The sequence below is a fragment of the Lutra lutra genome, chromosome 13 (assembly GCF_902655055.1).
Source record: "Lutra lutra chromosome 13, mLutLut1.2, whole genome shotgun sequence".
In the NCBI taxonomy this organism is placed as follows: Eukaryota; Metazoa; Chordata; class Mammalia; order Carnivora; family Mustelidae; genus Lutra; species Lutra lutra.
Genome location: NC_062290.1, coordinates 41,528,143 through 41,544,758, shown reverse-complemented (window position 1 = coordinate 41,544,758; position 16,616 = coordinate 41,528,143). Strand labels below are relative to the sequence as shown.

The window sequence follows — 16,616 nt, the reverse complement described above, 5'->3', positions numbered from 1 at the left end:
GGACAAAGAGAAGGACGGCCCGGGCACAGCTGGGAAGGTGGCAGCAGGGGAGGGCGGAGGCGCCGAGGTGCGTCAGGTACGAGTGTTCCGGTGACGGCGCGGGGACCGCCGCACGCGGCCTGGAGCCGCGGCGCATCTCCCCCCGCCGGCGGCGCGATTTCTGCTCTTTCGGCCCTTGGCGGCTCCCATCGCGGCTCCCGGCAGCTGAGCGCGAACGGCGACGGCGGCGGCCGGTAGCCCCAGCGCGCGGGCGGGCGCACACCCACCTCGCCGGCCCCGGCGCTCCGGCTCCCGGAAGCGGAAGGGGAGCGCGGCCCGGCCTGGGCGACGACGGCGGCGCCGGCGGAGGAGGAGGGGGAAGAGCGGCTGGCGGCCGCGAGAGCAGCGGCGGCGAGAGGCGAGCCCGCCGGCGCCGGTGAGTGTGTGCAGGCGCGGGGCCGACGTGGCCGCCCCCGTCTCCCTCCCCCTTCCCCCCCAGCCCCCGCCCCGCCGGGCCCCCGCCACTGCTGTCGCTGCCCGGTGGCCCGCAGTCCTCACCTGGCCGCGCTCCCGCCCCGCGCCCTGCTCCTCCCCGCACCTGCCCCTCTCGGCACCTGCCCCCGGCACCTGCCCCCTCGCCTGGGCTCCGGCTCCAAATCCCGCTCTCCCGGGCCCCGCGGGTCTCAGAGCAGCTGCAGCCGGAGCCGGAGCCCGAGCCGCAGCCGCCCGCCAGCTCCCCCTCCCAGAGCTGGGGGTGGGGGTGGGGGTGGGGGTGGGGGGGTGGGTTCCTGCTCTAGCCGAGGTGATTTAGGGTTGGGTTTTGTTCCCCCCCCCCCCGCCCGCTTTTGCTTTTTAATTTATTAAATCTGTGCCCGGAGTTTCTCGCCTGTGAACTCCAGTTTCCCTCTCTGCACCCCTGCCGGGAGATCTGCGCAGGGATCCCGGATTTATCTGTGTTGTCGCAGCCTTTCATTCATTTCCAGATCGCTGGTGTGAGGCTGCGGAGGACTAGGCGGGAGCAGAAATAGTTTGCTCCTTTATTTACCTTCTGCCTCCCTCCCTCCAGATCTGAGAATGATTTTGAGAAAATGGCTTATGGGTGGCAGCAGTCTGCACTTGTTACCATTCACGATAATAAATAGGTCGCTGGATTTTAAGTGTAGAGTCCATTTAAAGTTGTGGTTTCTCAAGCTATATTTGGGTCACATTTTAAAATCCCTTGTGAGTCAGTGAAGGATGTCTGTATCTCTAGGGCTCAGAGAACCTGACCGGTTATTACTCGAAAATATTGCAGTTACGGCAGTCCCATAAAAGTACAAGAGGAAAAAAAAATCAAGGTCATTGTGGGTGGGTCATAAATCATAGTATTAAGTTACAGCCTAAAAAGACAACTGAGGATAATTAATCGCAAGTTGAAAAAGATGATGTGTCAGTGGATCCTCAGCCTAGGATGGTAATATGTATGTATCCTTAAAAAAAAAAATTCACTACCTTCCTTGTGGTAAAAATAATAATAATAACGAATGAGAATAGTTATCATTTGATGATTGCTTGGTATGTGCCTTCCTTGGCTTTTTGCGCAATGGCTTGTTAAATCCTTCCATTTCTTTAGATTTTACTTATTTTACAGATAAAATCTAGAGCAGTGTTTTATGTTGCTTTAGTTGTTCGACCTCTTAATGGCAAAAATATTTTTGAGGAAGTGGTGAGGAGAGAAATCAATTGGAAGGAAGAACCAAATGAGATTTAGTGTAGTGGAAAGAAAAACTCGATTCTAGTCCCGTTGCTGTCACAGTCTAGCCGTAGGGTCACGGATAGGTGAGTGACTCACCCTGTTTTCTCATCTATACAACTAAGGAGTTAGGCTGAAGTCTTCAAGGCTCATTTGAGCTTTATATGTTACGTTTGTAATTAATTTAAAACCCTTTAACACGTTAAGAGCACATTTTAAATATACACCTGCAGAAGTATTGGGAAAATTATATAAAAATATAACTAAAGGTATATATATTTCTATACTTTTGGAATAGTATTGGTGTAGAATTCCTCATTTTGGATGTAAACCAACAGGATCATATTAGGTCCCTTCAAACTGTGGTGATTTCTGTTAAATGCAAAATACTTTAGAAGCTGTAGTTGGAATCAGTGAAATAGAACATATTTTAAAGATTTTATTAATTTATTTGATAGTTAGAGAGCACAAGCAGGGGGAGCAGCAGACAGAGGGTGAGGGAAAAGGAGGCTTCCCCGCTAAGCAGGGAGTCTGACTCGGGGCTTGATCCCAGGACTTTGGGATCATGACCTGAGCTGAAGGCAGCCACCTAACCCACTGAGCTACCCAGGTGTCCCAAAATAGAGCATATTTTCAATAAAATGATGGTAACTGTGTCACACTGCCTATCTCTGGGGTGTTTTATTTAATACAAGAAATGTAGGTATTTTAAAATGCACACATGTAACCATCAGCTTAACAGATAGATTCTAAAGAAGAAGTGATCATCATTATGAATTATAAAATTTTTACTACTTATTTGCCCACTGCCTGATTTCTTTAATTCATAGGACCTGATTCAGAACCTGTGGAAAAGTACATGGATAAAATAATGCCATGTATTAGTGAAGAAACTAATTGAGAAGTCTAGTATTGTCTCCATGGAACTTTTTTTCTGGGATTGTAATTGAGTGTGAGTCAATACAATCTTTTTCAGCATAGAAGGCTACATACTGGTAGTATCCATATTAATAGGTGTAACAGGGAAGACAGAGGAAAAGCTATTTTTATTCCCAGGGAGTTTTCCCTAAGCTCAGTTTTACTTTTGTATTAAGGCATGAAGGAATTTTATATTGCTTCAGTAAAACATTAGGGCTCAGAGTCAATTTTTCAAGTGCACTAAGTATAAATGGCATTTTAACACCTAGTAGAATAATCAGTGCACCTATAGCTCTTATTTAATAAGCGCTTTAAGCTGAAAATGTTTGAACTCTTTTGTTATCAGTGAAAAACACAGGTAAGAGACAAGAATAAATGGGGGAAAAAACCCTTTTTTATTGTCAGCATAGTGATTCATTGGTAAATTGAATAAACCTAGTTGTTCACAGATGTAGCACTGCTCTCATTGGTAGCTACCTTGACAAAAATATCTTAGGATGATGGTAGGTTATTTACCTATTTCCTCTTTTGACCTACCCTAGGGAAAAGATGTAACATTTTCCAAGTTTGTCTTCTGCCATTTAGGCCTCCTCTTGCCCTGTGCTTTACCACGCAGATAAATTAACTTCATCCCATTTAAGAGGCCGACTAGGTATCTGCTCCCTTCATCTACCTGTTGCTGCTTCCACAGGGGCAGATTAGGTTAAAAATTAGTATTTTGCCATTCGCTGATGAGTTTTATGTTAGTTCTTTCTAACTTTAACATGCTCATGTGTGATCTCAGCCAGGTTTCTGATTTTAAGCCTTTTATCCATAATTATGGAACAAATAATCTCCTGTAGGATTTTCAGCTTCAAGCAAGTAAGGAGTGATGATTTCTTTTGGTCGTATTGTTCTTGAACTGTGCCTGCTTTGGTAAAGTCTGGTGTGAAGGAAATCTGATTTGTTGTTTTTCAGTTTGTCTTGGTGGAGTGGGTACTAGAGGTAGGTAGCCAGTTTCCCTTCCCGGTTGGAAGAACGTATCAGGTTCATGTCCAGGAAACACCAGAGCCTCTTCATTTCTGGCTTTTACTTTATCTGAAGGTTTTTCCTTGTGCTGTGTTTGAAGCAAAGGTTATCTGTAGCCTTCTGTCCTACTCTACATTCAGCCTTAGTTCTTCTCGCCTTTCCTGACCCTCTCCCACATCCCTATCTTCTAAGTGAAGATTCCCACGTGACATTTTATACTGACTCAAGCAGTATTTGGTATCTTAATTCGTATTATCCCACACCTTTGAAGCTACTTTTACTGTTAGGGAATTCCGATGAAGTGTATCACTGCAGTGCAGTATTTTTAATGGAGGTATTAATTTACATTTATTTTTCACTCATGAAGCAGGCATACAGAGGAGCAATGGCTTATGTTCAGTTTTGCCTAGAATGTAGTGATTAAAGGACTTGTTCTAGAAGTGGGTTCTTGAAACCATTGATGGTGCAAGTATGTTCTGCTTTGACACTTTGCCTACCCACATTTTCACAAAGAATTCCTGGAGAACTCAGCATTGAGTCAAAAGTGTGCATTCTTCATTAGTTTCTAAAAGCTGGTCCTGATTTGCTCCTGTGTTTTAGTCCTTAAATTACCAGCCCTTCTGCTTTTCTGCTTTTCCTTGAAAGACTTTGGTTTGAAGGTTTTAGTTCACTCCATTTTAGATCAAATCTCTATTTTCAGTTTTCTGCTTGAAGAGACCCCATGCCAACATGTGGAAATAAAACTTCCTCTATGCTCCTAGTATGATAACAGCTGAAAGACTGGGCTGTGGGAGGCTTCTCATTCCTGACAAGTGTTCTCAGTCTTTAGTGTTAGAGGAAGTAGAGCTGGGGTATGGTTAAATTGTATCATGACTTTAAAGATAGAGACCCAGAAAGATTGTTTGATTCTGGAGTTTGCAAGACTAGAAGTAAAACTTAATTTGTCTCTCTTCCTCTCCTGTCTCCCACTCCTCTTTAAAGTTACTGTTTTGGGAGTTGCTTTTCATTTGTCAGGCAGTTTCTCATTTAAGCATGACAACAATTCCATGAGTTATTTTTATCACCATTTTACAGATGGCTAAACGGAAGCTTGAAAAGAAACGGCAGCTTGGAGGCTGTGTCATAATTTGAATGTGGCTCTCTTTTTCATATCCCCACAAGATTAATTTCCTACTCTTGAAATAAACTGAATACCTATATGATATTTAAAAAACTGAATTACTCCCTTGGCTAATTATTAGAAACAGCTAGAGCCTGATATGTTTTTTAATTTTTTTAAAAAAGAAATATATATATATATATATATATTTAAATGATGTATTTATTTTAGAGAGAGAGAGAGCAGGAGCAAGGGGAGGGGCAGAGAGTGTGGAGCCTGATTCGGGGCCTGTCCCAGGACCCTGAAATCATTACCTGAACTGAAATCAAGCGTTAGCTGCCTAACCGATTCAGCCACCCAGGGGCCGCTGTAGCTTGATAGTTTAGGTAGAATTATTTATCCTGGCCAATTTTCAGAGTAGACAACCTCAGAAGTTAAATATCTATATAAATATGTTTAAAAGTATATAGTTGTAACTTCATTTTAAGGTGCAGTTTTAAGTTTAAATTTTATATATCCGTATATTAACTGTTTTCTTTTGGGAACTTTCTGTGGGATTTGTTTTGTTTTGTTTTGTTTGTCCTGTGAATTGTTGATTGTATTCTTTCAGACATCACAATGTTAAAAATATCTAATGACCTTATGACCTTTTATAGTTATGAAACTTCGGGATATTATTCGTTATCCCCAAATTACACGGAGTTTTAAGCCTAGCATTGTTTTTGTACCTCATAGGTGAGATTTGATTCCATGAAGTCGGTGATGCTGCTGAATTAGATAAAATGGTCATCCTGTTGGAAATGCTGTGGTGCCGTGTAGCTCTAATAACTGAAAATGTAAAGTAGGAATTTTCCTTGAGCGTAAGCCAGTGAGTGACTGGAGTTTGACTCATAGATGTTTGACTTGGGCTATTACCTAATAATTCTGACAGGAAGTACTGTTTTGCTGAAACTTTAGGAAGCCACCCTAGAGTCATAGCCATAGCAGCGTTATTAACGTTGGCCCTGTCTCAATTAAAAGCAAAGGGTAGGGCGCCTGGGTGGCTCAGTGGGTTAAAAGCAAAGGGTAGGGGCCCCTGGGTGGCTCAGTTGGTTAAGCAACTGCCTTCAGCTCAGGTCATGATCCTGGAGTCCCAGGATTGAGTCCCACATGGGGCTCCCAGCTCCATGGGGGAGTCTGCTTCTCCCTCTGACCTTCTCCCCTCTCCCCTCTAATATTCTCTCTCTCAAATAAACAAATAAAATCTTAAAAAAAAAAAAGTAAAGGGCAGACTGTAGGTTTTTGGTGTAGGGACTACATGAAGGGTAGTACCATTTCCAAGACAGGAAATGAAGGACAAGTTAGGAGTGTCTGAAGTATATTGCTTACCATAGCAGAAGGAAAGTATTACATTCTGAGTATGTGAGATATATATCTAAATCATTAGCATTACATTTCCATTCCCCTTATAGACTTTAACTCTATTTTCTCCCAGCATCAGTTTTTCTATGGCCTTGATTGTTAGATTGATCACCAAGTCCTGTTGATTTTACTCATTAAATTCTTAATCTGCCCATTTCCATCATGTCTCCTGTCCTAAGTATTCGTTCTTTACCCCAGTTGTTCCATACTCCCCTTATAAATCACTACTGTTTTGGTCGTCCCCCTCCCCCTCCTTTCTCACCTGGGTGACCAGTAAGCAGAGCTTATTTTATGTAGTCAGTTTTGGAGCCTTATCCATCCACCCAAGTCCATCCTTCCTAGTGTTGGTGTTCTTCCAAAATGTGAACTTCATCATGGCATTCTTCCCCCTAAAATCCTGCAGTGGTTTCCCACTGTGTTTGGTGCAAAGTCCAAACTCATTAGCATGGTTTAACAGTGTTTTTTGCTCTTAGACCATTCTTTTCTTGTGGGTCATGAAATCCCTTTAGTGGGCTGTGACCAACGTTATATATTTTTATTGGAGTGAACTAGGGTAAAATAGAGTAACAGTGTAGTAAGAGCAAATATTTTATTAAACCTTTTCAATTATGTTTTATTTAATGAGTATAAAACATTCTCATATCATATATTTCTGTGTGTACTGGTAATATTATGAAATATATTTCTTAGAGGTGAGTGTACTCAAAAGGTTAAACATGTTTTACCCCATTCTTCCATATGCAATGACTCTAGTCATTTCGGTTTACTTAGGTCTTCTCTGCCTGCTTCCTTACTTTTTCTTATTTTGCTCTCTTGTTCAGAAGAGCCTCCATTCTTTGACTAGCTAACTCATAGGTTTCACTTTCTCCAGAAACCTTTTCCTGATGGCACCTCACCATAAGAAATACCTTTTGTACTACTACCTAGTATGTGCATAAATATTCCCATAACTGAAAAAAGTTCCACGAGCCAGTACCCTTCCTATATGAGCTGCATTCCTGCCATCTTGCCCTCTAGCTCACCTTGTCTTACAAGCAATTGATCTGGTCTGATACCTAGTCAGTCTGAGGATGGGGCCCATCTCTTTTTTATCTGTATCCTGTGCAAAAGCATAGTATATAGTCAATAGATGCTAATTGAATTAATAAGATACTGAATCTGTGTGTGTATGTTATCTAGAACTCTTTACAGTATTATTGTTTAAACTTGAACTGTAGAAACTAACTTTTATGGTTGATTCTCTTAATGGTTCATTACAGGAGGATAGCTTTTTTCCCTTAAAACATTTTAAACTTAAACTTGCTTCTATTTTAAACTCTTTATGTTTATCAATTGTGATTGGATAGTTCCAGCCTCACATCTTGATAGACATTACAATGCATTTTGTCTCCTCAGTGATCTCAGAATCTGTTGTCATTTTGTGATTTGTGGTCAGGAAGTTTGATGAAGCCCAAATGTTGGACACACAATACTAATTTGATTTTATGGGAACTGGGTGGTTTCAAAAGAGAGAACTTTCCTGTATAATGGTATAATCAAATGCAGATTTGGGGGGGGGGATGGGGTAGGATATGGAAACACAAAATCAGGTGGAGTTGAGTCATCTTATTTTATAATTTAAAACTTCTGTAATTGACATTTTCACAGAATATTTAGCGACTTGCAATTTTTATCTTTGTAAGAGATCATTATTTGTTAAACCATTAATAGATTCTCATGGAGAACTGTTATTGAGGAGAGATCCATTTGTTGGGATGTAATTTAAAAAGGAATGAATCAAGATAAAACCTCTAAATGCAAGCACCAGAAAAATTACAACACATCTTGGTGAATTTGCAAGTTGGTAAGTCCACATTTAATTTTACATGGGAATATGTTTCTGTATTATGTGGCATAGTATCCTTAAAGTCTTATTTTTAGATGCATTAAATGACTTTCGTTTGCAAAAAAAGATAATTGTAGTTACATTATGTTTATTTAAAATTTTTCATATTAAATTTTAACTAGGCATTTTCTTTTTTTTTTTTTTTAAAGATTTTATTTATTTATTAGACAGATAGAGATCACAAGTAGGCAGAGAGGCAGGCAGAGAGAGAGGAGGAAGCAGGCTTCTGGCCGAGCAGAGAGCCCGACGCGGGGCTCGATCCCAGGATCCCGGGATCATGACCTGAGCTGAAGGCAGAGGCTTTAACCCACTGAGCCACCCAGGCACCCCAACTAGGCATTTTCTTGAATAAGATATTTCTTTTTTCATAGAGAAAAGTAAACTGTAAGTAATACAAATTTCAGAAACAAATTTGAAATGGCCTTATAGCTGATGCTTCTACACTGCATTTTAAAAAAAGATTAATTTTAAAAACAATATTAGGGTAATAAATATAATGATAAAGAGAGCTTAAATTAAACATCTTATGTACAAGGTTGTATTGTCTCATCAGAACCCCTAAGCAATCTTTATTTTTCAGCTGGTTGAAAAGAATTTAGAAGTGCATATGTTTATTAATAAACTTAGAAGAACACATAAACCATACATGAAATGTGAAAGCTTTCTTTTCACTGCTCTGTCCTTCAGATAGCCCAGTGATAACCATTAGTGTTAACAGTTTGATGGACATGTTTTCTTCTATACTTCTTTTTCTCTATCCATATATAGAAATTACTAATACATGTTTTTTTTAACAACAACAACAAAAAAGAATCATGTTATACGAACTTTTCTGTAATTTTCTTTCCCCACCAACATTTAATTGTGAAAAATTTTAAACAGAAGAGTTGAAAAAATTTTATGGTATAACACCTGAATACCTACCTCCTAGTTCTTCCACTAATATTTTATTAAACTTCATCACATGCTCGACCATCTCTCTGTCCATCCATCAATCCACTTTATTTTTTTTGGATCCATTTCATAGTAAATTGCAGACATCAGTACATTTCCTCCTTCCGCCCCTCCCTGATACATCAGCCTACTATCATTAGCTAGAGTTCAGTGTTGGTTTATAGGGTTTTTTTAAAGGTAAATTTACATACCATGAAATGCACCATTCTTTTTTTTTTTTTTTAAGATTTTATTTATTTATTTGACAGAGATCACAAGTAGGCAGAGAGGCAGGCAGAGAGAGAGAGGAGGAAGCAGGCTCCCTGCCAAGCAGAGAGCCCGATGTGGGGCTCGACCCCAGGACCCTGGGACCACGACCCGAGCCGAAGGCAGAGGCCTTAACCCACTGAGCCACCCAGGCAATGCACCATTCTTAAGTGTAAATTTGTTGACTTTCGACAAATGCACAACCTGTGTATCTCAAATTCATACCAAGATAGAGATCTTTATGAGGGAACCAGAGTGTTCCCTTATACCTTTTCCTAGTCTCTCATTATCCTCCTCTACTCCAGGAAACCACTGTTAAGCTTTTCTCTCATAACCTCCTTTCTTTCATTCAACACTACGTGTGTGTACCCATATGCAGATCTAAATCTATCTCCTTTTTTCTTTTCTTTTCTTTCTTTCATTTTTAAAATTTCAGTAGCTTGGAAATAATGCTACATCTTGGATGTCTTATAATTTATTTGATCATTCCCCTCCCTCTTCATGAACATTGATGTTGTGCCCAATTTTTATGATTACAATAAGCAGTGGGTGGAGCACCTTGAATGTATCTGTACCTCCTCACTCTAATGAGTACTTTGGTAGCACTTACTAGAGATACAACTGTGGGTCAAAGAGTTTGACTTTTTAATAGATGCTGCTGCATTGCCCTCTAAAGTTGATTGTATCAGTTTACATGCATAGCTGTAATGGATGAGAATATCCTTTTCTCTGTGCTCTCTCGTCATTGAATGATCATCTGTCTTCCCAAAATTTTGTGCATACAAAGGATGAAAAGGCATACCTAGTTATTTCACATTTTCCTAATCAGTAATGATTAGCCATTAAATTTTGTTTTCTTTTGTGAATTGCTTCTCTGTGTATTTACTTTGTATGACTCTTACCAGTCATATGTTGTCCTTTTTTTTTTTTTTTTAAAGGGATACTTTGTCTTTTCACTTTATTTTTGGTACGTTGTAGGCTTCAGAAATTTTAATCTTTATGTGGTCTCTTATGAGGTTCTTCCACATTTCGAGATTACAAAACCACTTGCTATTTTCTTGTACCAGTTTTGCCTTGTGTTGTGGAATTTAGAAGAGGAAAATCACTGTGAGCTGAGGTGGCAGGAAAAATTTTGTCTGGAGAGTGAGATTCAAATTGACCTTGAAGTATGAATTGAATTAAAGTAGAGTAAACAAGATGATAGGGACGTTTCAGATAGGAGGAATGAGAGAGGGAATTTTTTTTTTTTTTCATATTCATGGAACATTTATAAGACCATTGGCTTAAGTTTCTCAAGTTTCGAGAGAACATTTGGCTAGATTTCTTGTAAATTATCTTGGCTAATTTTTATCATTTTCTAAAATCTGCATTTTCATGTTGTAGTTTTCTGTCCTATGATAGTTTTCTATCCCTTTCTTTTCATAGTGATTCGAGTCTTCTTCCTGAAGAAAATACATACTAAAATTTAGTGGCCAAAAAAGACAAAAAAGGAAAGGTCGTTTCCTCCTAGAATAGTTTGGGCATTATAAATATTTATGTAGTCTAGTTTATTAGAGTTGAATTATATCTTTAAAAAAAAAGTTGGTGCTGTAGTAATTTACATCATTAATGAAGTTAGTCACAGCACTCAGGTAGAGTTACCAGATAGCAATCTTAAAAAATGTGGAAGTACCAGTATGTCCACTGGTTACATCAAAGTTTGAGTTATGAACTCACCTTTTAATAGACAGATTAGCATGTCAGGATCTCTAGCTAAGGAAAGTATTTTACAAATGCCACCCTTCAGATCGGATAGCAGCGCTCTGTGTTCGGTCTGGTCATGGCTCAGGATGTATAATAGTTTCTGTTCAGCCATAAGCCACGCCTGGTAGATATTAGCTGAGGGAAGTGATCCTACAGTTCTACCAGGTACGTGTTTCTGGTTGTAATCTGATTTGGAGCTCTTGGAAGACTACTGTTTGCTTCTCTACAGTCTAGCTGTAAAGCTTATGTGACACTAATTTTCACTCATCAGGTATTTAAAAAACAATTCAACATCTTATTTATTCATTGTTATGTTTTTCTTTTCTCTGCTTGCGTTTCCTTGGGGATGCTTGTTCTCTTAGAACTTGTTGTCTGTATATGCTCACACTTAGGAAAATCAGAAACCCTTTACTCTACTTTTCAGTATCTAGTATTTTCAGTTGTCAGGAATCTCCTAAGAAAAACTCGTTATTCTCTGGTAGAGGAGAGTACAAATAGAGTTCAAAAATATGAATGAGTGTTTGAGAATCCTGCTGCTTGTTTTGCTGGCTTGTATGCTTTTCTGCTTGTAATATTAATAAATTTAGAAATAAGTAGTGAAGTTCTCTCTTCTTTGTGATGCTTGGAACTCATGGTCTGTTTCTTAGTCCTGACTGGAACGGAAATATTACAAGGAAGAAGGTACATGAAGTTAATAATGTTGAACATGTTGAGAGACAGAGCCTTCTGTCATTTCTTTTGGCACTTGACGGTTGGCAAGACTGTAAAAATAAACATTCTTTTTAATGTTTCTCATTTTAGCTATGCAAACAGCTTATCATTTGTATTTGAGCTCCTTTAGTTTTTTAAAACCAAGATACCTAGTAAATTAAACAGTATAATTTATCCTCTGTGACTTTCCTCACTTTTAGGATAACTGATAGTTCTTTTAATTTTCTAATTAAAAGGTAATGAAGGTCAAATTTTACTTTTTTTAAAAGCCTAGGTGCTATTCCTATTTTAAAATTTGTTCATAAGGACTAATTTAGACCGTATCTGATTTAAATAGTTGAATAGTGTTGCATTTGAGGTTTTTTTTTTTTTTTTTTCCCCTGCTGCTCCTATATTTGCATGTTCTAAAGATGATAGGATCAGGGTATTACTTTAAAATTAGCTAATCCTAAATCTTTCTTTTTCTCTTTGTCCCTGTAGCTTTGTAGCTTTAAAGAACATTGGCATGACCTCTAAGGGCCAGGACCCTGAGGCTCTCCAACTGATCATAGTGAGGGATAGAAGATGACAATCTGGAAGTCGTTCTTGAGTCTTTCCTCTGTCATCCCTAATATCCAGTCAGTTAGTAAAACATACTGGTTTGATTGTAACTATTTCCTCAGTTGATCTCTTCTCCAAACCTACTTTTGGCTTTTGTCTTTCCTTAGTCTAACCGATCTTTAATTTTATCCTTGACACTAGAGCTTCAATACTTCATTTAAAGTTATAAATCTCATGTTAACTTCCTGCATCAGGAACTTTCCAGTGCCTACGAATAAAGTCTTAGCATTCTAACGTGGCATCTTTGTGTCCTTCATGACGTAGCCCCTTATTTCTCACCCCTCACTCTCCACTATGAGCTTTATGACGTAGGAAGGCAATTTGTAATACCTCCTACAATGTTTACTCTTGTATACCTCCTGTTCTTCCGTCTGTTCGCCATACTGTTGCCACTTTTCTTTGCTTGGATAACTTTTACCCATCTTTAAAAACTGAACTCAGATTTACCACCTGCAGGAAGTCTTGCCCTAACTTAACTAGTCCCCATCCTCCAGGCCTCTAGTGACATCTTGTCCACATCTCTGAAATGTCACGTGTTGTATTAAACCCATTTTTATGACTCTTTTCCCCAGTAGACTGTTAGTTACTTTGGGCAAAGACCACATCTCACTCATCATTGTATCTATAGTAACTGATATGTTGTGGTGGCTCCATGAATAGATTTGTTGAACTGAGTTCAACTCCTTGCCCTAGCATTGAAGTCTGAGGGAAGCTTTTGGATCAGTAGCTTCTAGACACCAGTCTGCTCTATCAGAGACATCTGGGGAACATTTTAAGACATTTTATTGGTTTTTTAGCTTTTATTCCATAAACAGTTATGATTTAGTAGATCTGGAACGGGGCCTGGGAATAAGTATTTTTAAAAAGCTCCTCAGTTGATTCTGGTTTGCTTACAGGTTTGAGAAACACTGTCCTAGTTTATTATTGAATTATTCCATTGTATTTTATGTAAAAGGTGCTCTCTTGACCTTATAGAGTAATTTCCTATTCAAGCCTTATAAATTATATCTACTAAGGTAGACATGTATTTTAAATCACTTGTTCTGATACCATAAACATAGAACTATCAACTTTAAGTGTCTCACTGGGAGGTCGATGAGCATTTTGTTAACACTCGTATGGAAAAAGCCCATTTCTTCTTGAGTTGGTAATAGCAAGATTAGTTGAGCTTCGTTCTGTGAATTTGAATATTTTTGGCAATTTGTGATTAGTTTCTGCTTTTTATTATGATTTTTCAAAAATGATTAGGCATTGTTTTGTGGTTTAAAATAAATCGCACAAATCTTCAGTGTACAGCACTGTGAATTTTTACATATGTGAATACCCATGAAGCACCACCCAGGTCAAGACTCTAGACCTTCAAAGTTTCCCTTATGTCCTTTTGCAGTTAATAAACGCCCCTCCCACCACAGGAGGACCACTATTTTGGATGACCATCAGTTAGTCTAATGATTAGGACTAATGATCATTAGATCTGATCTTATCTAATAATCATTAGATAGATCTAATAATCTTTTGATATGTGTCTCACTTCTCTTGGGTTGACACATGGAATTGCTGGGTTGAGGACAGTCTTGTGTTTAGCTCCAGAAGCTATTGCCAATTTATCCTCTATGGTAGCAGTTCATAGTAAAAGTTGTAATTAAATTACTTGAAGATTTTGATGAAATTTGAATACTCTGAAACTTCTCTTTGTTTTCCAATGTGTTTCATTTTGTCAAAAATATACAAATAAAACTCAGTGTCATTTTATAGTTGCCAGTAATGTAGTTCTGTTTTAGTCGAATGATTTTTTTTCTGTATAAGTAACTTTTTTCTTTGTCACCTCTCCTTAGGATCATCTTTCCTTGTGGGTTGGCACGCAGTTGTAGGACTGCAAAATGGGTCTCCGGATTCACTTTGTTGTTGACCCGCATGGTTGGTGCTGCATGGGTTTGATTGTCTTTGTCTGGTTATACAATATTGTTTTAATTCCCAAAATTGTCCTCTTTCCTCACTATGAAGAAGGACATATTCCAGGCATATTAATAATAAGTAAGTTTCTGATATTTATTTCTTTATATAAGTAGTTTTCTCATTGTGAATATTTTTAGAGTATAGTATCACTATGATAACCTTTTAATATTATTAGTGATATTAATATTGTTACTTACCAAATTATGGAAATTTTAAAGAAGACTGGCTTTTATAGACTTTGCAGGGTTGGATAAATGTGGCATCTCCATATCTAACTGTGAAATTATAAAGGTCAACTTGTTTAAATTGAAACTGGCACAATAGTGCTATTTTATGTGTGTCGTGTGTATTTTTAATGTTTCTATTGTGTACTTATTTCAAATGTGGAAGGAATTTTAAGAATGTAGATGATATACGTTACTGAGAAATGGGAATTTCATGTTACAAAAATTGTTGATTATCATGTTGATTATGATAATACTTTGAACTTCTAGATAATTATTTTCTGCTATAGTTTCATTTGGTGATGGTTTGCTTGTGATTAAAAGAATAAGATTGAAATGATATATTTTACATGTACATGGCATTAGTAGTTTCCTTGTACATTATGTCCTTTTGGCCTCACAAATGCTATGGGAAATATAATCTCTGTTATACAAGTGATAAAACTGACCAGTACCATGTAGTCAGTCCTGGAGTTAGCCCTCAAACTGAATTTCCTACTACTGTTGTGGAGTCTTCCCCCTCCTCTGCCAAATGCCCATTTTTTTATTCATTTAAAAGGTTGAATTATAATGAATGAGTCTCTTTTTCCTTACTGTTATTTTTCTAGGTCTTCTTTTAAAAACTCAAAATTCCTGGAATCTTTATTTTCACATTACATTAATAGCATAGGCTCTATGAAAAGGAGCAATTGAATGTCTCTAACTCAAAATAATTTGGAAGATAACCAATTAGAGGTAATGAAAAAGTTTAATTGTAGGATGGGTTTTAAAATGCTCCTTTGATTCTGTCAAATATATATTTGTACATGTAGTAATTAAAAGGGAGCCCATTCATTTTGCCATTATTGACAAGGAATCTCTGTTAATAAAAAATCTGATTTATAACAAATTTATCATTTATTATGCAAAATAATATTTAAAGTTAATATGTATGAGATAGTCCTGTTGGCAGTATTATTTGATGAATGAAATGAATGTTTAATTATTTTATTTAATCATTTAATTTTTCCATTTTCGTTTTGAAAATTATTCTGATGGCATTAATTAAAACATGCATTTAAACTTTGAATATGTTTCTTGATAAAATGTTTTAAAGAATGAATAACTAATTTCATTTACTTAACTTTCTCATTTATTTCCAAGTATTCTATGGCATTGCCATATTTTGTCTGGTTGCTTTAGTGAGGGCCTCATTTACTGATCCCGGAAGACTCCCTGAGAACCCTAAGATTCCACATGGAGGTATGGCGCTCTTCAGATTGGTCACTTTTGCTCTCTTGGCATTATTACCTTCGTGAATGTACTTTATGGCCTTCAGCACGTATTCATTATATATGTCCTCTAACACCATTCTCAAGTCTCTTCTCTGATGTTTCCTTTCTAGACTTCTTTTCTTTTCTTTTCTTTTTTTTAAGATTTTATTTATTTGACTGAGATCACAAGTAGGCAGAGAGGCAGGCAGAGAGAGAGGGGGAAGCAGGATCCCTGCTGAGCAGAGAGCCTGATGGGGGGCTTGATCCCAGGACCCTGGGATCATGACGTGAGCCGAAGGCAGATGCTTAGCCCAATGAACCACCCAGTCTCCCCTAGACTTCTTTATTTAAAATTGCAAAGCCCAGCTGATCCCCGGTATCCCCCACTCCCTACCTCTTATTTGTAGTTTATTTGTTTTTCTCTTCTCACACCCTAGATCTATGCAGCCTCTGCATAGGATATCGATACTGTTTTGTTTTCTTCATTTGTTCAGTGCTCTATCCTTAGTGCCCATCTCTGTCACTTAGTAGATGCTTGCTTGGTAAATGCTTGTTGAATGATACATAAATACCTGATACATTTTTGTTTAATAAAGGAATCTTTTTGATGGTGCCCCTCTCTTGGTGATATTATAAATAGAATATTGCTTAGCATAAATATTTGTAGTCTAATGATACCGTTGCCTGTATTTTTCCGGGTTCTGACAATTCAGTGAAAAATTGAAAGTTTTTTATTCTAGTGTCAGTTGAAGTTGGTTTGGGGTCACCTTATTGCAAAATAACCATTTGAACCACGAAAATGAATCGAAATGTGTCGCTTGTTTTATTACGTGCCAGGTGTAGTAAACTTCAGGAACCCTCTTTCCTCAGTTTCACTTTTTGATCATTTGGTCTACCAGCTTTGAGA

General features: G+C 38.2%; 1 protein-coding gene across 3 annotated transcripts in view; it reads left to right on the top strand.

The window, feature by feature from the left end:
• The first annotated feature begins 254 nt into the window (after positions 1 to 254).
• The window catches only part of ZDHHC21 (zinc finger DHHC-type palmitoyltransferase 21), a 59,717-nt gene continuing 43,355 nt past the window's right edge, over positions 255 to 16,616 (top strand). The window contains exons 1-5 of one of the 3 annotated variants that reach the window (XM_047700016.1): positions 255 to 415; positions 5,472 to 5,604; positions 7,848 to 7,980; positions 14,112 to 14,310; positions 15,600 to 15,698. In XM_047700016.1, coding sequence (XP_047555972.1) covers positions 14,157 to 14,310; positions 15,600 to 15,698 — 253 coding nt within the window. In that variant the 5' untranslated portion in view covers positions 255 to 415; positions 5,472 to 5,604; positions 7,848 to 7,980; positions 14,112 to 14,156. Of the gene's footprint in view, positions 416 to 2,641; positions 2,664 to 5,471; positions 5,605 to 7,847; positions 7,981 to 14,111; positions 14,311 to 15,599; positions 15,699 to 16,616 lie in introns of those variants that run through there. The other 2 variants (XM_047700015.1, XM_047700017.1) reach the window with 2 other exon arrangements.